At 46.9% G+C, this 19,950-nt stretch overlaps 1 protein-coding gene across 2 annotated transcripts in view; it reads right to left on the bottom strand.

Annotated features, from left to right (window-relative positions):
- Positions 1-839: 839 nt before the first annotated feature.
- The window catches only part of LOC147310839 (aryl hydrocarbon receptor-like), a 35,155-nt gene continuing 16,044 nt past the window's right edge, over positions 840-19,950 (bottom strand). Inside the window, exons 3-11 of one of the 2 annotated variants that reach the window (XM_086265489.1) lie at positions 13,999-14,099; positions 12,412-12,501; positions 10,427-10,538; positions 9,282-9,409; positions 9,001-9,203; positions 8,728-8,837; positions 6,225-6,366; positions 4,407-6,114; positions 840-2,760 (exon numbers count right to left, since the gene is read on the bottom strand). In XM_086265489.1, coding sequence (XP_086121615.1) covers positions 4,407-6,114; positions 6,225-6,366; positions 8,728-8,837; positions 9,001-9,203; positions 9,282-9,409; positions 10,427-10,538; positions 12,412-12,501; positions 13,999-14,099 — 2,594 coding nt within the window. In that variant the 3' untranslated portion in view covers positions 840-2,760. The remainder of the gene's footprint in view (positions 2,761-4,406; positions 6,115-6,224; positions 6,367-8,727; positions 8,838-9,000; positions 9,204-9,281; positions 9,410-10,426; positions 10,539-12,411; positions 12,502-13,998; positions 14,100-19,950) is intronic. The other variant, XM_086265488.1, reaches the window with a different exon arrangement.

The raw sequence follows: 19,950 nt of genomic DNA, 5'->3' as shown, positions 1-19,950 counted from the left end.
TTGTTTGAAAGGATCCATCCATTCACAAGTACATCAGAGCAGTGAACATACAGGCAAAGAGCAGCTTTTTGGAGTCATGGACATGAATCACAGCGTTAATCCAACTATGGATGTGGTGACTTATCAACATGTTCATAGTTGTTTGAAAGATCAGACAAGAAACCCCTCAAACGTCTCCATCGAGTGGATGGAGATTAACGGGACATTACCCAAACATAAATTCTCCTCATTTCTAACAGCAAGTGTACTTTTACTGCCAAGAGCCATCACATCCATTAACAAGTTTGTTTAATAAATGACTAAAAGATTTTCCCTGTGGCGTTTATCTGCAAGTTTAAATGTTGGCTTTGTTTTCATGCAGTTTCCTCTCCTGATTTCTGGGCCACACGCTCGAGGACAGAAAGAAAGTCTGCTCTCCTTTCCCGTCTCTCTCAGGGCCTGTGGTCTCAAACTCTATTCCGATTAATTAAATAAGCAAGAAAATAACAGCAGTAAACATTTTACTACTAAGTATCATTTTATGGGTTGGAAACAAATGTATCTGGTAGACACTGGTGCTTCAACACCCAGTTAACTAACCAGTTTCGTCTTCGTTTATTTTACATATAGTGTTACATTAAACGTGGCCAAAATTTGTCCATGAGCCAAGACGTCAGGCTTAAGACGACTATGTGGTTGCACAGAACCCCAATATGCTAACTAGCTGATCCCAGGCACACAGCTGTGGGTGTGAAAACACAAAAACTCAACCCACTTGCTGTTCAAGCCTCCAACCTCTGGCACGTGGCTTAAAGGCCAATGAGATCAAACAGTTGTAAATAAGCTGAACACAATGTTCGTACTTGCACACATATTTATGGACATTAGACAAAAGGTAATTATTTGTTAAACTTGCATATAGTATGACAAAATGAAAGTAGATTACATTGATTGTTTTTACAAAGAAGGCACGAGCAGAAAAGGTCAAAACTGCAGCACGACTGAGCCAAACATGTGGCTCCGGGTTTTTCATAGTGGCTTCAGTCCGCATCAAAGTCCAGCATCACAGGCCTCTCGTGGGCTCGAGGGCCTCGGTCTCCACAGTCAGTGCTTCACGCTGGGAGTGAATGTTTTCATCACGGCTCATTCGACACAACACAGGACGCAGGAAAGAGAAACTACAGACTTTTAGTGCGCTTTCAATTAACATTGTATGCTTTTCATATTTAAACACTGCAACAAAACTCACTTCCAAATATAAACATGACAGATTCCTGCTGTGCAGCAGGAATAAGAAGCTGCCTTGTTCATGCTGTTGCTGCTCAGGTGACTGGAGATGATGTTTCATGTAGTGTGAATATATTACAGATGCATCAGAGGAACACAATCAAATCAAAGAAGGAACAAAGTGGACGAAACAGTAAACATCTCCACGTTTCACTGAAAACACTGGCACATTTTCATTTTAGTTTCCCTGGTTTGCATTGAATGAACGTTGGATGCACTTAAAGATCAACCGTGTTCGATACGGTATCTCCTGTAGGCACGGCTTCCCTACCACCGAGGAACTTGGACAACAACCAGGAAGATTTATTTGATTTGATCTGCGTTCTACAACAAGGCAAAAAATAAAAATAGATAAGAGATGATTTCAGCTGCCTGTTCAGTGAGAAGGCACAGAGAATCTAAAGGGTTATACTGGATATGGCTCAGTTTTAATGTGTTTATTGTCCATGCTACATCACAATAATGGAAAGGGGAGCAAAGCTGCTGCATATCCAGCTGGACGCGTCTCATAAAGCATGTATGAATGAACTGCAGGTAGCACGTCCTTTGAACCAGGTCAGAAGTCCATTCTATTAATGAGCTGTGAGTCTAAGAAATACCTAAAACTGTCTCTAAAACTTAAGTTGTTCGCTACCTGTTGTCCAGGTGTGCAGCTCCCACAGGTTTGTAACACTTTGCAGTGATACATGCTTCGACTTGAACGTCCGTACAGTTACAGCGACTCTAATGTCCCCCGGTTCCCCTAGTCATTTCCCATTCAACCACACCCACATCGACTCTGGTCCAGCAATGCTTGTTTTTTACGTTTTGGCGATGACTTCATGAAGTAATGTTTGAATTTCTGCAGCAGCCTCCAAACTCACAAAGCTCTGCGTCCTGGAACAAACTCTCCATCATTTACGCTGCACACAGCAACACACATGTATGACATAATAACATGTGCAGACCGTTTGTTAAACAAACACAACTAGTATCACGTTTATGCACTCAAGCCCTTTAAGGGTTTTATCTAAAGTATCCAGATTACATATTGGAAGGTACTGCTCGCTGACGTTTATGCTGTTTTATAATAAATTTGAAATTCATCCCAACTTTATCAGAATGAACATACTTAAACATCATGGCTCTAAATAACATCTTTGGCTGTTTGTGTCCTACCTGGTCCGAGCTCCACCATAGTAAATGCACTTGTGGCTTCATACTTCATTATTATCATAGTGTATCTTCACTAAAGCAACAGCTTTTAAAGACGACAGAGGCCGGACAAAGCGTATCTGATACAGAGGGATATAAAACACAGTAACAAGTGTACGTGTGTGGATGTGTGGATAAGCACTGATACAGGCAAAGATATGCTGTGTTTGTCCTTCTCCAGCAACTGTAGCACCAGCAGCAGCGGCACGGAGGCGTGTCTCCATCCCATCAGGTGTGTGGCTGCATCAGAGAAAGTGTGAAGGAAGCTCTGTTGTGCTCAGCGGGGCTCGAGTCGTTCTGCTGGACAGACAACAGGATGCTCAACCATTACACCGACAAAGACACTCACAGCAGAGTCAGTCAGGTCGTTTTGGGTGGGACTCTCTGACCTTTAACACCAAAAACTACATTCTCTTGTTATATTTCTTTATCGCTGCACATATTAGCAGAAAAACACAAACTTTTTGGATAAAATAAAAATATAAAGATTGCAAATAGAGCAGATACCCAAGGCCTCACTTAGGAAACAGATACAGGTGATAATTTCTTCAGATGCAGAACATAGAATCATTAAAATGACGAAACATATTGTTTCTGTCTGACATTATGAACAGGAAGTCGGTCCAGTTAAAAACAGGAAGTAAGAACACAACAAGAGTCACGTCCCAACAATGACTCTTCTCCTCTCAGAGCGAGCGCATCGAGGGAGATGCAGACGGATCATCTGCTCACAATTTAATTATAGGAAAGGTTTGCAGCTGGATTTTAAAATCAGGAGTATCAGAGGGCTCAGATCGCCACCTCAGCATGTTTACGTGGGGTTTGTGTGTCCCAGGCCTTATGTTGTCGGGTTGCTTTTCCCCCTGGGAGGGTCTCCCAAGGCAAAATGGTGAGGATGAGGTGAGTGTCTTTAGCCTATGTGACTCGGCCTGAAGAGGATACATGCCCACCTGTAGACCCACAGCCTGCAGGAGGCACAGTGTGTGTCGGGCGACAGCCAGCGGCAGAAGCCCTAGGTGACCAATCCCCACTATCGAGACTGGCGACTGGGACTTGGAACCAGTTTGGTGGTGAAGGAGCCTGAGCTGGTGTGTGAGTTTGAGAGGTCCTAGCTAGTTACAGCAGGGTTTACCTCAACGCATGGTTTCACTCTGAAATCAGCCTCCTGAAAAGGGGCTGGACTCCTTTCTGGGGTTGCCCTCGATGAGAGGGGTCAGGTCCTGGAGCGAGGAGTTTAAGTATCTCTGGGTTCACGAGTGAGGGAAGAGAGGACAGAAGTAAGGCCGAATGTAGTTCATTTTACTGGAGCGAGACAAAATATAAACCAACAATCCAGAAACACTGATTGATTGCATTGATTTGCATGTCACTGACTGAAATAAGTCTTTGGCACCCACACACTGGTTGTGTGCCCAAGTGGCTCGCAGACTACAATCAATCAGTCAACCAATCTTACCCTACAGATACTCCCAATCTTAACTTGTTATGTGCATAGACACCTGTCCACAGAATCAGCTTCTTCCATCCCAACCTCTCCACTACCATGGGCAAGACAGACCATCCGGACTGGGCTACAAGACCATCAGCGAAACGCTTGGTGAGAAGGTGACAGCTGTTACTGTGATTACTAAATCAGGTCCCCTCCGTCTGGAGCTCAATGCAAAGTCATTTCCTGTGCAATGACTTGCATTGAGCAAAGTCATGGGATGAGGATGATCATGGAAACCGTGGTGGATCAGCATTAATCCACACTTGTTAAAATGTTATGTGAAGGCAGTTGGGACCACAGTTACCGTTGGTAACACAAACCTCTCACTGCCAATTATGCAGTTCCTCCAAAAAAGCCTCCTACATTCATACATTTGACATTTCGATGACGGGACTCAGGGCCACCTGCTAATGCTGTAGTACAAGCTGGGGGTGACTGTTCAGTTCTGAGTGCTTACCTATATGTGCTTGTTGCTTTCTAGGTAGTGCTGAATGCTGTGTGAGTGCTCTGAGGAAGGCACATTGGGGGGAACAATTAGAGCCCTGAGGTTCTGCAGGTTGATGGCTGATGCGTCCACCGCAGGCTCACTGTGGTTCCACTGGGAGTAGTAGGAACCTTGAGGAGGACTCTGATCCAAAGATGTGCCAGGCACCTTGAGGCTTGAAGGCTCAGAGATGGACAGGATGTCTGGGTTGGAAGAAAACATGCAGCTGCTGGGTGCAGCTGCCTGGTAACCTGCCAGCCCTCCCTGCTGTGTGCCATTCAGTCTGGTGCCATTCCTCGGGAAAAAAGTAGCACGGGTTTGGTTTTGTGAATTTTGGCTCTGCAGTGCTGGCATGGTCTTGTGTCCATTTTGCATCATGCTAGCATGAAGCAGCTTTTGCTGCTGGCTCTGTGGCCACTGCTGAAGAGGAAGGTTGTGCTTGTCAAATGGAAGACTTTCCTGCAGGCGAGGTGAGGAAAACTGAAAGGGAATATTAGGTGCACTGGAGGAAGTAAAGTCTTGGCAAGGAATCAGTGGTGGCACACCGTCCATAACAGTGGGTGGTGAACTGTTTGGTTGGGGAACAGAGCTCTGTATGTGACAACTTCCTGCCATTACAGGTGCCTGCAAACTGCTTTGGTGTGGCAGAAGATGGTTGGACTGCTGGACTTGACCAGAACTGTCCTGACGGAAGCCCATATGTGCGACAGACGCTTGGTCATGGGACTGAAAAGGAGCTAAAGAATTACCAGCTGAGATGTCAGGGACAGTGAGATCAGGCAGCTCAATAGATGGGCTGAAGATGTCATGGAGCTGGAGCTGCTGAAGAGAAGGCAGGCTGGGGTCAGGCCGGGGACCCCGGTGAGACAGCATCTGGGCGCTTTGCCCTGATGCCACTGCTACACTGACCGCATCCTGTTGGTGAACGTAGGGGCCTTTCACCGGAGAGTAAGTGCAGTCGGGGCTGGGTGCCTGTAATAACTGTGGCTCGCAGAGATCAGAGGCTGAGACGAGGGCAGCCTGAGTGAAGGGCTCCTGCTGATGGTTGCTGATGGCGGTGAGGCAGCTGGGAGGGACGGTGTCCAGACAATCCTCGGCTTTCTCCTTGAACAAAATGCTGTCGATGTAGTCAAATACATCGCTGGCGACGATGCTGTCCAGATCAGAACTGACCTTACTCTGCGAACCCTCCTGTCCTAATCTCTTCAGAGCATTTTCCCACTCTGAGAGCTCGGCGTTATCCACCTCCAGTGTTTGCAAAGCTGAATAAAAATCCCCACTCTGCACCATTTTTTCAAAGCTGCCGATCACGGCCATGACGGACTGCTTGGCCTCCTCTTTCACCACAACAGGCTCACTTGTTGTGACCGTTGCCTCGCTCCCCTGCCACGCATCACTGACAACGCTGACCAGGGCCCTGCTGTCCATGAACACTTGATCCACAGGCAGTGGGGTCTCCACAGTCTGGGTGTAAAGACTTTCATCCTGACTCAAGAAGCAGTCCAGCAAAGAGCCAGGCACCACGTCCTTCTTCATGTCATTGTTGCTGAACACTTTATTGGACTGATGTTGCAGGATGTCCATGGTGGGGCCGGTGTTATAGAGGGTGGCCTCTCCTTTGGTGAAGCTGAAGGGAAGCTGCAGGCTCCTTTGGCGCAGATACTCCTCACCCTCAGCGTTACTGGAACAACCAGACACAACACAGTCCATCACCAGACAACCTCTTATTCTTACAGTGTCACGTGACTCTCTGATTTCATCCTTTAAACAACCAGTCGAGGGGACACTCACCTTATAGCTTTCTGATATGCAATGATAAATTCAGGTCTCCCTCCTTTGTAGATGATCTTGGCATTGGACTTCACCCACACCCAGCTGCCCGGTTTGCTGAGGAGCCTGAACACAGTCAGCCCAGTCTCTCCTGTTTTAAGCACTGACACACAGGAGAGGGTTCACAGTGAGAGAGGAGGTGTGCTCGTATTCATGCTATATGAAATCCTATATTAGGCAAGAATGGGAAACCAAACAACAGCAGCTGGTCTCCTGCGTTCATGTTAAAAGAATGTTGTCCTGTCACAAAAATATAAAGTTCATATACAGTGGGGCAAAAAAGTATTTAGTCAGCCACCGATTGTGCAAGTTCCCCCACTTAAAATGATGACAGAGGTCAGTAATTTGCACCAGAGGTACACTTCAACTGTGAGAGACAGAATGTGAAAAAAAAATCCATGAATCCACATGGTAGGATTTGTAAAGAATTTATCCGTAAATCAGGGTGGAAAATAAGTATTTGGTCACCTCAAACAAGGAAAATCTCTGGCTCTCACAGACCTGTAACGTCTTCTGTAAGAAGCTTTTCTGTCCCCCACTCGTTACCTGTATGAATGGCACCTGTTTGAACTCATCATCTGTATAAAAGACACCTGTCCACAGCCTCAAACAGTCAGACTCCAAACTCCGCCATGGCCAAGACCAAAGAGCTTTCGAAGGACACCAGGAAAAGTATTGTAGACCTGCACCAGACTGGGAAGAGTGAATCTACAATAGGCAAGCAGCTTGGTGTGAAAAAATCAACTGTGGGAGCAATCATCAGAAAATGGAAGACATACAAGACCACTGATAATCTCCCTCGATCTGGGGCTCCACGCAAGATCTCATCCCGTGGGGTCAAAATGATCATGAGAACGGTGAGCAAAGATCCCAGAACCACACGGGGGGACCTGGTGAATGACCTGCAGAGAGCTGGGACCAAAGTAACAAAGGTCACCATCAGTAACACACTACAACGGCAGGGAATCAAATCCCGCAGTGCCAGACGTGTTCCGCTGCTGAAGCCAGTGCATGTCCAGGCCCGTCTGAAGTTTGCCAGAGAGCACATGGATGATACAGCAGAGGATTGGGAGAATGTCATGTGGTCAGATGAAACCAAAGTAGAACTTTTTGGTATAAACTCAACTCGTCGTGTTTGGAGGAAGAAGAATACTGAGTTGCATCCCAAGAACACCATACCTACTGTGAAGCATGGGGGTGGAAACATCATGCTATGGGGCTGTTTTTCTGCCAAGGGGACAGGACGACTGATCCGTGTTAAGGACAGAATGAATGGGGCCATGTATCGTGAGATTTTGAGCCAAAACCTCCTTCCATCAGTGAGAACTTTGAAGATGAAACGAGGCTGGGTCTTCCAACATGACAATGATCCAAAACACACCGCCCGGGCAACAAAGGAGTGGCTCCGTAAGAAGCATTTGAAAGTCCTGGAGTGGCCTAGCCAGTCTCCAGACCTCAACCCCATAGAAAATCTGTGGCGGGAGTTGAAAGTCCGTGTTGCTCGGCGACAGCCCCAAAACATCACTGCTCTCGAGAAGATCTGCATGGAGGAATGGGCCAAAATACCAGCTACTGTGTGTGCAAACCTGGTAAAGACCTATAGTAAACGTTTGACCTCTGTTATTGCCAACAAAGGTTATGTTACAAAGTATTGAGTTGTATTTTTGTTATTGACCAAATACTTATTTTCCACCCTGATTTACCAATAAATTCTTTACAAATCCTACCATGTGGATTCATGGATTATTTTTTCACATTCTGTCTCTCACAGTTGAAGTGTACCTCTGGTGCAAATTACTGACCTCTGTCATCATTTTAAGTGGGGGAACTTGCACAATCGGTGGCTGACTAAATACTTTTTTGCCTCACTGTAAATATGTTTTTAAAACACTGTAACATTTAAAAATGAGTCTTTTTTAGGTTTTTGTACTCATAAACATTGATTCATGTGTGTAGATGTCTTATGTCCGTGCCTAGAGAATCCCACAATCAAACCTAACCTATGTAACTGTTTAACATGTGTAGATGTCATTTTTAATCGTCTTTCGTCCTCCCGCCACTGCTCTCTCCTCCCTCCTCTCATCCTCTGAACTGAAGTCCGAGCTCTGTCACCCAAACGCGTATAAACATCCGCATTTATTCCAGATGTCACAATCACTTCGTTGTAATCTCCCGTCCCAGCACAGCTGACGATGCTCCAACTAAACGACCACACCAGGTTATAAAGTTTGTGTTCGGCTCAAGTCACAATCACACTTTCCCTCTGATACAAAGTTTGACTATATTCTTGCAAATGAGAGTTCATTCACTAAATATTTACGCCCAACAACGTCAGACACACGTCAAAGACAGTTTCAGACTAAGACGAGTCACGAGCAGCTTCACGGTCTAATGCACGATCTCAGTCTGCAGTAGCTGCGTTGCAGCATGTCATTTGAAGGCTGACTTTGAATTGCTAACATACTGCGGATGTGGTTGTCGGCACAGTGCATCATGTCAGCTGCGTGGATAAACTGGTATCCGGAGCCTTTCATGCACAGCTCAATCTCGGAATAGCCCAGCACGATCTTCCCCCTGGAAACAACAAATGGTGGAGTTATGGCCAGAGGAATAAAATTCAGTTAGCGGTAAAGCTGACTCCACCGTGACTGAGGATGGTGTTCTGAGACTTTAAGTACTTTAAGAGCAAATATATGAAGAATATAAAAAACACACCAGCCCAGATAATTTGCTGTACCTGCTATCGATCCCTGTGGGGGTGAAGTCCAGCTTGTGCTTGGTTTGAAACAGGAGCATTTTAGCTCTGATCTCCACGATGGACGGAGGCTGCACGGGCATGGCGATGGCGAACAGGGCCAGCTGAGGTCTGTGACATGCCCCGTTGTCCCTCAGCAGACTCTGGCCGTGGAGGTACTTCAGTCGCCCCTGGAACTTGAGAGCCTGGTTAACACAAGGAAATGAGATGTATTTTTTCTTTTTTTTCTGAGCTGACCTTTAACCTTCAACCTTTAAACTAACCAGAAAGCCCGAGGAATTGTCCAGCAGGCAGCGGAAGCGACACACGAAGCTGCGCTCCAGGAAGGAAGAGTTCTCCGGCGGGAGGTGCTCCGGATTGTGCATGACTGTATTACCACAACTCTGCAAGACTGAGAAGGCAGGTGAAGCTGTTACTGCACGACAGAAGAGTCTGATGTGAAGCTCTGATCTACGCCATAACAGCAGAGTGACTCTGTAAACAGGAGCCAGGTCAGGCAGCGCATCAGGGTTTGTGCAGAATTGTTGCATGCATTGAAATTGTACTTGTGGAACCTTGTGATAGACAGGGTACATCCTGCCGCCTGTCCTATAACAGCTGGGACGAGCTCCAGCCCCACTTCAGCATGGATGGATCAATGACAGGGACGGCTGGAGGCCACGTGCTCATACGTGGTCATACGTGGTCATACGTGTGTCATTGGCCATAATTTGTACTTCAGGCACTCAAATGTTGTATAAAGCCAAACAAAAATAATACTGGGTCACACTGTGAGACGATTCCTTCCAATCAGAATCAACACTACTGAAGTGTATCTGTAATGGTATACGGCCTCAGTGCACATGTGTAACATGCACATCTGTCAAGGCACAACATACTTAGTGAATATAACACTAAATACACACACACACGTGTTTGGATTTAACAGGAAGCCAGTACAGGAGAAACCTGCTCTCTTTCTGTCAGGACTTTGGATGAACTGGAGGCTTTTCAGGGAGTTTTTACTTCCTGATAATAATGAATTACAATAGAAGAAGTAATAAATGCATGAATTAGCTTGGATGTTTCTGATTATCTGTTTGAAAATGCTACACCGCTTTATTCTGAAGTTATCACATTCACAAGATTTTCAGAAATCTTGACCTCTGACCTTGAGGTCACAGGAATTCAAACTCGTCCCAGATGTTTAGCAGCTACACCTGTGGTATCTGTTTGAAACTTGCACGCTGCCTCGTTCCTGAGTTATTGCATCACTAACTTGGGTTCCACACCATCCACACCACCCGTGGGAGACGACAGCAGTGATACCTGATTGGCCTTTTACGACGGAGAGGTAAAAAGGTTATCTGATAGGATGTTTGGAGCAAATATGTTGATGCATGTACACGTTTGCTTGAAAAGCACTCACCATCCTTGTCGGCTGCAGCGGGTGGGTTCAGAGCAAAGTGCAGCTGCTCTCTGAACGTGCTGCGATCATCAGTGTGGATGAGATCAAACACACTCTGATGCACCACGTCTGACTGTTGGCAGAGGAGCACAGCGTCGGTCAGTCAAGCTGCACAGTTTAAATTTGGCTTATAAAACATGTGAACAAGGCATAAACACAATGGATGTCACCATCTGTACAGAGTAGGACTGTAATTCACATGCTTGGATTTATAAATGTTCCAAAGAGATTCAAAAATATTATTTTCACATGATTATTTTATTGTATACTGATGAACTCTAATATTGAATGAAGCATTTCTTTGAACTCGATGTGCTGTTCTCTTGGCTCGGCCTCCTTCAGCACTGCTCCAACAGTGAAACCTCACAGGATGGAGGTGGATACTAACTTCATCCACTGACGTCTGAAACTTCTGGCTGCTTCCTTTAGGGGTCGCCACAGCCTCGTCTGCCTCCCTGTCCTCAATATTCAGCATTCCCTGCTTGGTGCAGCCACTATTCCTGCCCTGCACACCTGAACCATCTCAGCCTTGACCTGGACTTGCCTGCTGTCCAGGATGCTGTCCATCCCGCTCCCTGTAAACCTTGTAAATCATCAACTGTTGCTGCTATCCTTCAGTGTGCCTGTAATCTCTTCTGTTGTTTTGGGTGGTGGACCCTCGATAACTAGACTCATCCAACGTTACTACCACTGCTCCTCGCATCTTTAATCAAACACAACATTTAAAGTAGGAGGTGTTTGTGTGACTTCTGCATTTTAAAGTGCAAGTTCACACTCAGACCAACTTATCCAAACACCAAAGTCATAAAATAAAATAATCCAAACCCCTCAGTCTGTGTTCTCCTTTGTCTCCACACGCCGTCAGCAGCAGCACATGAACACAGCCTCCACATACTGATTTGTCTCAGTTATCCATGGCAGTGTGTGGCTTAATGCTGGGCTCACACTGTGCGATTTTTGGCCCATTTTGAGCCGATTTTTGAGTCGTGCGACCGTTTTGGTGATCGGCCCGATTTTGGCCTTCATCGTGCGTCGTGCATCGTGTAGTATACGTGGGGTAACGAGACGCGATTAACCCCTCACGACCAGCTCCCGATCATCAATCGCTTGGTCGTGAGGGTGTCACCGCAGTTTGCCACACTGCGCACGCGCAAACACAAATGTCAGCGAAAAAGACGGCGTAGCACGGCAGTGCAGCGTGTGATCTGGACACAAGCGATGGAGGCACAACTTGTAGAACTTTGAAAAGCTCATCCGAGCCTTTTCGATGTGGCCTCACAAAATTATCACGACCACAACAACCGTGAAAATAGTTGGATTTACTCTGCTGCTCAATCACAGCTGCCTGATCATGTTTTTCATTAGCAATTTAGCAAAGTTGATGGTGGTGGTGTGTCTGTGTGAGTGAAAGACAGAGAGAGAGGGAGCGACAGATTTTCTGTTATAACCTTCGTGTTATGGAGGCACAGTGTGAGCACTCAGGTCGCATCAGAGCATCGGGCCGTATAGTGTGAGACCTGCAGCGTGACCTACCAACTTCTAACCCCTGCGAGTCAATCGTGCAGTTTGAGCAGGAGCTGAATCGCGCGACTGAAAAAGTCGTACAGTGTCTGCCCAGCTTTAGCCTCTGTCTGTGCTTTGGTGTGTGCTCTCCTGCTGATTACAACAGCTACACACTGACAGCGGTCTGTTCTCAAACCACTCAGTCAAACGGTTTTATTTTTAACATCACAAAGAAATTTGTAAAGAAGCTTTCCTGCAAATATACAAAATCCATTTACCTCCTTCCTGAGAACTTTTAATCTCTTCATGAATGAAATCATCTTTGAAAACAGTATTTTGTATTTACGGGTTATTTAATATTCAAATGTGTTTGATGATGTGAAACAACTACTTTTTAATGGCACTGTGTGTGTGTGTGTGTGTGTGTGTGTGCAGTGACTCACCTGGTGGAAGCCCAGGTAGTCCTTGATTGTGGGGGAGGCGTAGAACACTAACCCAGCTGACGTGACCACCATGACGAACCCATTCAGAGCCTGTACAGACAACACAGTCGCTGATGACACAAACATCCTGCACAAGTTCAGAACATTCACTGTGTTCTTCAGCTAAATCTCTCAGCACATCGTACACACACTGTCACGCTGTGCAGCAGTATCTTTGTGTGAGGCTGGAATATGGGCTCACAATGTGGTCATAAATATTTTGTACTTGTAAAAAAGATTTGTGTGTGGACTTGTAACTTGTAACCCTGCAAGTTACAAGTTACAAGTACGAATTTTGACCCTATTTTTCTTCCTTTCATCTGATTGGCCAATGTCATGTCAATCACAAATGTAACTATCCAATCAGAGAACAGATGGGTTTGGCTGTCGGAGGGGCGCTTTTTTGAACTGAAAAATAGGGTCAAAATTCGTACTTGTAACTTGTAACTTGCAGGGTTACAAGTTACAAGTCCACATACAAATCTTTTTTACACACAAATCTTTTTTACAAGTACAAAATATTTATGACCACATTTTGAGCCCATACATCTGTTCTCTGATTGGATAGTTACATTTGTGATTGACATGACATTGGCCAATCAGATGAAAGGAAGAAAAACAGGGTCAAGATTCGTAGTTGTAACTTGAAACTTGAGTGCAGAGTTTCACACATATTCTTTGGCTCCACACACAAATTCTTTTTACACACACAAAACTGATTTACAAGTACAATTTGAGCCCATACTGGGAGAGTCTCATGTTGTGGGTTTTGTTTTGAATGCATCACAGAGCACAACGTTGTGTCATTTCAACCGCTACAGTTTGCTCTACCAGATCTGCTGAAGTCGTGTTTGGGCCTTTTCAATAAGCTGACATGAATGTTAGCCTGCTGTTATTCCACATTACCTGGATTATATCAATATTCACACTATACAAAGATTAGCAGCATCACAGTGATGCATGTGTTTTACATGTCGTCACACTGATTTGTGTTTGTGTGTGGACTGAAGTCTACGTTTGTGAGTTCTCAGAAGTTCACAGGAGTTTATGCTTGTGGATCATACTCTAACATCTGGATGCTTTTGGAGAAAATCTCTATCCACTGGTTTCTATCAGGAAGCACAAAGCGTAACACGTTTTGGCACGTTCACCTGTCATAACGTCCTCATGACTGGACAGATGTGGATTAGCTCCACACAAAACACAACTATGACACAAACAAACTGAGTGTGTTTGTGCACCTGCCAGCGGCTCACCGATCACTCAGGACCAACACTGTTACTGTGCTCGTCTGTCAGCGTCATGACTCTGGCTACAGAGCTGTTTATCTGAACCAGACTCACATGCTGCTCTGTAACACCACACGGGGTCATTTGTGATAAAGTTATCAAAGCAGTTTTGTTGATTCTACGTGTGCACTGAAATGAAAATGATTCTAGCTTCAAAATTAAATGAAAAAACAAAAAACTGCTCAAGGTTTAAAGTTGGCATTACGTAGTAAAACTGGCATGCAGAGGGACGTTCATAATGAAAGCTCCTGAGTCTTACCTGGAGCAGCAGGTCGCCCTCAGAGAGGGCTGTAGCGTCCATGTTGTTGTGCCCGTTCAGCCCAGGAAACATCACGCTGCTTTTGCTGTTCTTCATGGTGGCTGCATCACAAAACATTGGCAAAGAACCGAGGGAAACAGGAATCAGCTGACCATCAACAGCACGACCAGTGACTTAATGCATTCATTTGAGCTGCTGTAAAAACCACGGCAGCAGCAGAGCTAGTTCGGACGACCATTTCCAGGTAGAGAAACTTGGCAATGTGTCCGTTGTGTTTTTGTGACATTAGGAGTGTGTGCGAGGCGCATGCATTGCAAACAGATAAACCAAAGTGAATCTGAACATGTCGTATCATGTTCAGATTCAGAGAAGTTCTCTTATTGTTCAATGAAATTTAAACATGTGCAGCTAAGCTTCCAATAGCTGATTGTGATGCAAGCTTTAAGCTATATCATGCTAATAACGTATGCAATTAAAAGTTCAAGTTGGTTCCACTCTGCATCATGAAACTAGACTCTTATACTACATTAACAGGCTAATGGTGACCTGTGGAGCCTGTCCTGGGTGTCACATCATGCTTTTGCAGCAGAAAAGGCAAAGCCACATTTTTGGCTTTAGCAGAGGTCCAGTTGCTGGTTTCTCTGCCAGAAAATCGGTTTTCCCATCACTGGAAAGCTGATCTGGCAGGCTGCATATCCACACACACAGACACATTTATGCATCTGCCCGGGGGACTTTTAGCAGGCAACAGCTACACTAATGCTTCCCTTTATCTGGACAGCCACTGCAGGATACGGCCTCTCTCACTCTGGTCGTCCAGTCCTGCTGCACAGATCTTTTGATGAGAGAAGCGGCCCTTGAGCGCCACCCCGTCGCCTCACGTGGACTCACGTAGCACATACACAAACACTCTGACCTGCACAGCCTGACTTTTACACAAAGCTCAAGACCTGACATGTAATGAAAGCCACACACACAACCGCTGCTAGCAGAAAATGTGAGTCTCACGTGTGGCTGTAGAAGCTATCAGACAGACAATCATGCTAACTGTATTAGAAATAAACAGACATAATTCATTTGTGCTTCTTCAGCCAAACATATACACAAACAGCACACTGTTGTCCAAATGTGGACCAGCCACCACATTCCTCCAACACTTTTTTCCTCCTAATTCAGTGTTTGCGTGAGTAAGTAGGCCTCTTTGTGGCGTCTGTTTGTTTTCATTCGAGCTGTGTGAACTCTGCGTTGGGTTCTCGTGTTTCCATCGCTAACAGCTCAACAGCTCATGGCACTGTGGAGCGTCCTGACAGCCCTGTGAGGTTGTGCAACAAGCATGTCTATAGATGCTTGACCACGTCTTAGGAAACACTTCTGAGGGGGCAGTGAAAGAAGAGAAACACAGATTAACATTAACATGCATGTACAGTCTGCACGTGTACAGCCACCTTGAGACTGTGCAGATATCTAACAGTCAGAGGTGCCCTGCAGTCGTGAGCAGTCTACGGTTTCTCAGCCTTCCTCTGAGCCCAGGCACAAAGGCAGCTGCAGGGCAGTGACAGGAGTTCTTTCACGCTGCCGGTGCTTCCACTGAAACCCTGAGAGCTCTTTGGACAGGTAACCTCAGCTTGCTCATTATACTTTAGCACTGGCCCTGGGCCATCGGGCTTTTGCTTAGACTGAACCCTGTGACCTGTGACGCGAGTGCACGTTTGAAATGTACTAAGCTGAATGATCACAGTATAGCTTTGCATTCTGAGCTGTAAAACCAAATGAAACGAGTGCTCTCTGTGGCGTCAGCTCCAGTTAGAAACAACAAACCAGCAACTGGCCCGAGCGAACCAGAAGGATCCGTCCTGCAGCTTCCCAAATAACACTGACTGTTATGTCCGTGACTCCGCCTTACTGCGAAAACCAAGACAGCACCAAGACAGAGCGAATGATAAACCATTTTATGGCTCTTCTTGTTTTCGCAGGCTACAGTGTAACGTGACACCATGACAGCGCCTGTTTCAACATCAAACTGCAGCTTCCTGTTTAACTAAACAGACTGGCTAAGGTCCACTGTACCTCTGATGGAAGATCCATGTCTGCCGTTCAGGGATGTGCTAGCCTTTCATGCCTTTGCTCCGTGTGGTAATTAAATAACTATGAAGTCTGAATATTCAGGACACAGAACACCTACATCAGTGAACAGTGACAGCTCTGGAAAGAACAGCAAAGAAAGGGCACTAAAATAAGCCAATAAGACTAAATAAACAACTGAATTGGATTGTTGAGCATGTAACGTGTACTTGAGAGTAACAGCATGAAGTGGAGGCACAGTGAGGCTAAGGGGAGAAAAGGGAAATGCAGTCACAGTTGGAGGTCTGCCAAACTCAGAGTAGTAGTATAAAGCATGCCAGCAATGCATATGGGAATATTATCTAGATTTGAAAACATTTAGTTCCAGTAGATCCTGTACAGAGATCTCTGTTCTCACGCAGATGTGCAGGAAAGGGCAGAGCTCGCTGCGAGGAAGCCAATTAGCTGGATCACTTGGTCCAAAGGTTCATCCTCCCATCACGCCTTCGATCAGTGAACCCATTTACCTCCCTGATTTTAGGGGGAACACCTGGCCTCTATCGCTCAGTATCAGACTTCAGTGTGATCCCAAAAATGAAGCTTTGGGTGGAAACAGGTTTGCTGAGCGCACTCACAGTTTAGAGTAAATTGTGGGATGTGCTAAATACCATCACGCCGCCATGAAGTTATGCAAATGTCACCATTTTCAGACCTGATAAAGTACAAACAGTAAAAATGTAAGAAGTGGAGAGCTTTGAATCTTCAATCAGCTGTTTGGGTTTATTAAAAATGCTTCACCCCAGCCAGGTGTTTGTGCTGACGGGTGCGTAACGCTTTCTTTAATACCTCAAACCACACAGAGAGAAAACAACCCTGAACATCTATAAACGAGGTACTCCACACTCAAATGACACAAATGAAATCAAACCCAACACCAGACTTAACAAGAGCGATATAGTGAAACAACAACAGCTCAGGATAGCCGGTGTAAGAATCTGGGGCCTCAGCTGTGCTGAGGTGTTCGTCAGCTCCACGATGCACTTTGGCCACAGCGCTCAAAACAGGGTTCACCACCATCACAAGGTCCCACAGCTGCAGTCTGGACGCTCCTTCTGCCACTTTGCACGGGTTTTAAGAGCAGAAGGGTTCACTTTCTTGGGGTAACTTTGCTAGGACGTCCACTCGTGGGAGAAACTGTCTCCAGAGTTCAGAAAACATAACACAACAGGACATTATGTTGACTGTGCCAGGTGTTTCCACCTCATTAAGTGCAATGAATCAACAGTTTGAGGCAACACAGCAACAGCAAATCAGATTGAAGCAGTTGGATGCTGCTAGAAGATAAATGCTTCAAGTATGGACACATGTTATGATCATTATGACCTCTGAAAGCTAACTGACGTTTACATTCTTGGCAGATTTGAATCACAGTGCTTAAATAAATGTAATAACACATGTTCTATGTTTCTGGTGTCCATCCAAACTCTGAGTGGGACAACAGCCGATGCTGGGGGAGGACATAAATAAGCAAATGTCCTCACAGAAAGCCTTGGTGAGCTCAGGCTGACCAGCAGAGACTCTTGTGGGTATGAAGAGAGATGTAGCGCTGCGCTCTGAAGAAGAGGACAAACCTTCAGAGAATGGAAAAGATGGAAACTGCTCTGCCAGAGCTGAACGAAGCACGGTCACAGACTTCCTCCTAATGAGCCCACCAGGACTGAGACCAGACCGGTCTCCTCAAAACTGATTCTCTCGTCTTCCCACGTCGTTCCTGCTGTTGCAGTCACGTGTACAGGTGTGTGTTTACATGGTTAAGACATCACAAATACCAGATGACATCACATTAAAGTGCACCACCTCAACTACGATTGCTAACAGGCCTGGATGTTTTCAATCAACTTGGAAACTGCATTTTTCTCGGTTTTCTACCAGCACAAATATGCAGCGAGCAGCACAAATATGCTCGCTGCATATTTGTGCTGCTCGCTGCTGCTGCATATTTGTCAGCAGCAGCGAGCCACAAGCCTTCCAAAACATCGAGCCCTGCTTCACGAAGTCACGCTATGAGGCCGGGGGCCCAGCTTGTTCAGGGAGATCTGCAATCACCAGGCAGCCTGATAATGTTTCATGATCATGTCATGGAAACGGCCCCTAAAACTGCCTGTTTCTTTTTCCTCTAGGCCCTTTTCTTTGAGCCAGTGTTTTACTTTGGTTTTACAGGATCCGTATCTTAAATCCTCGGCATGTCACCACTTGAACGCTCGGGCTCCGCGCTCATATTTTGACCAGGACAGTCCCCGTTGATGACCAGAAAAAACTGCTGCTGACTGAAAAATCTCTAAGGTCAAAACTCATGCAGGAGTCTTGGTTTCAAAGAGTAACACGTTTGAGTTTTCTTTCATGATGCAACCCAACACTTCTTCACACAGACCTTAACTCTGAACTACGAGCTGTATACTCAGCACAACATCTGCCAGCGATGAAGAGCTCTGCATTCCTCTCAGATGTTGATCTGAGTCAGGTATCGACTCCGATCAACATCTGCATCAAACTGAAATCAAAATCAAACTGTGGAATACACCAGGCACAAACACACGCACATGCAGGTATGTACTGCCAAATTCCACATTTACTTGTTTGTTTACACAGCTGACTCAGTCGCACAGCCTGACAGCTCACGAGCCCAGCTGATCTCACGAGCCGCTCCTCCCCGTCTCACTATAAACACAGCGGAGGGAGACCATCATTAGTACATAAACACCATCAGCTGTTCTTACCGGCCTCGCAGCGCCGCCCTGTTGAGCCTTCTGCTCCACTCCTCCCCGGCAGCTGCGCCCGGGGCCACGCCTCCGCCACACACTCCCACCGCCCGTTCGAGGCCGGGGAGCCGTCCGGCCGAGCCAACTCCCCCCCTCGCGAGCGAGAGAGGAAATCGGCCACCGCCATCTGTGCCCCCGGCCTATGGATCACCTTGAACTTAAAGGGCTGCAACGCCAGATACCACCGGGTGATCCGGGCGTTGGCATCCTTCATGCGGTGGAGCCACTGCAGCGGGGCGTGGTCCGAACAGAGGGTGAATGAGCGTCCCAGGAGGTAATAGCGCAGGGAGCCGACTGCTCACCGGATGGCCAGGCACTCCTTCTCCACGGTGCTGTACCGGCGCTCGCGCTCCGCTAGCTTCCGGCTGATGTACAGGACAGGGCGGTCAGCTCCCCTCACCTGCTGAGACAAAACGGCTCCCAGCCCTCTGTCCGAGGCGTCAGTCTGCAGAACAAACGGGAGGGAAAAGTTAGGAGTGTGAAGCAGCGGCTCCCCACAGAGAGCGTTTTTCACTCGCACAAACGCCGCCTGGCACGGCCCCGTCCACTGGACCAGCTCCGGGGCACCCTTTCGAGTGAGATCGGTCAGGGGGCTGGTTAGCTGCGCAAACCCCGGCACGAAGCGACGATAGTAACCCGCCAACCCCAAGAACCGTCTCACCTCCTTTTTCGTCCTGGGGCGCGGGCAGGATGCGATAGCCGCCGTCTTCTCCACTTGTGGACGCACCTGCCCACCCCCCAGGTGGTACCCCAGATACTGCACCTCCCTCCGTCCAACCGCGCACTTCTTCGGATTGGCCGTGAGCCCCGCCCCCCTCAGGGACTCCAGGACCGCGGCCACCCGCAGCACATGCTCCGCCCAGGTGCCGCTGTGGATGATCACGTCATCCAGGTAGGCGGCAGCATACGCCGCGTGCGGACGCAGTACCCGGTCCATGAGACGCTGGAAAGTGGCCGGGGCCCCGAACAGGCCGAACGGGAGTGTCACGAACTGGTACAAACCGTACGGAGTGGAGAAGGCCGTTTTCTCCCTGGCCTCGGCAGACAAGGGAATCTGCCAGTAGCCCTTGGT

This window comes from Aulonocara sp. 'chitande type north' Nkhata Bay, linkage group LG16 (genome assembly GCF_057382095.1).
Source record: "Aulonocara sp. 'chitande type north' Nkhata Bay isolate Kocher_YH1m ecotype deep benthic linkage group LG16, A_spYH_male_GT1.1, whole genome shotgun sequence".
Taxonomy (NCBI): Eukaryota; Metazoa; Chordata; class Actinopteri; order Cichliformes; family Cichlidae; genus Aulonocara; species Aulonocara sp. 'chitande type north' Nkhata Bay.
This window is presented reverse-complemented; position numbering and strand designations above follow the sequence as displayed.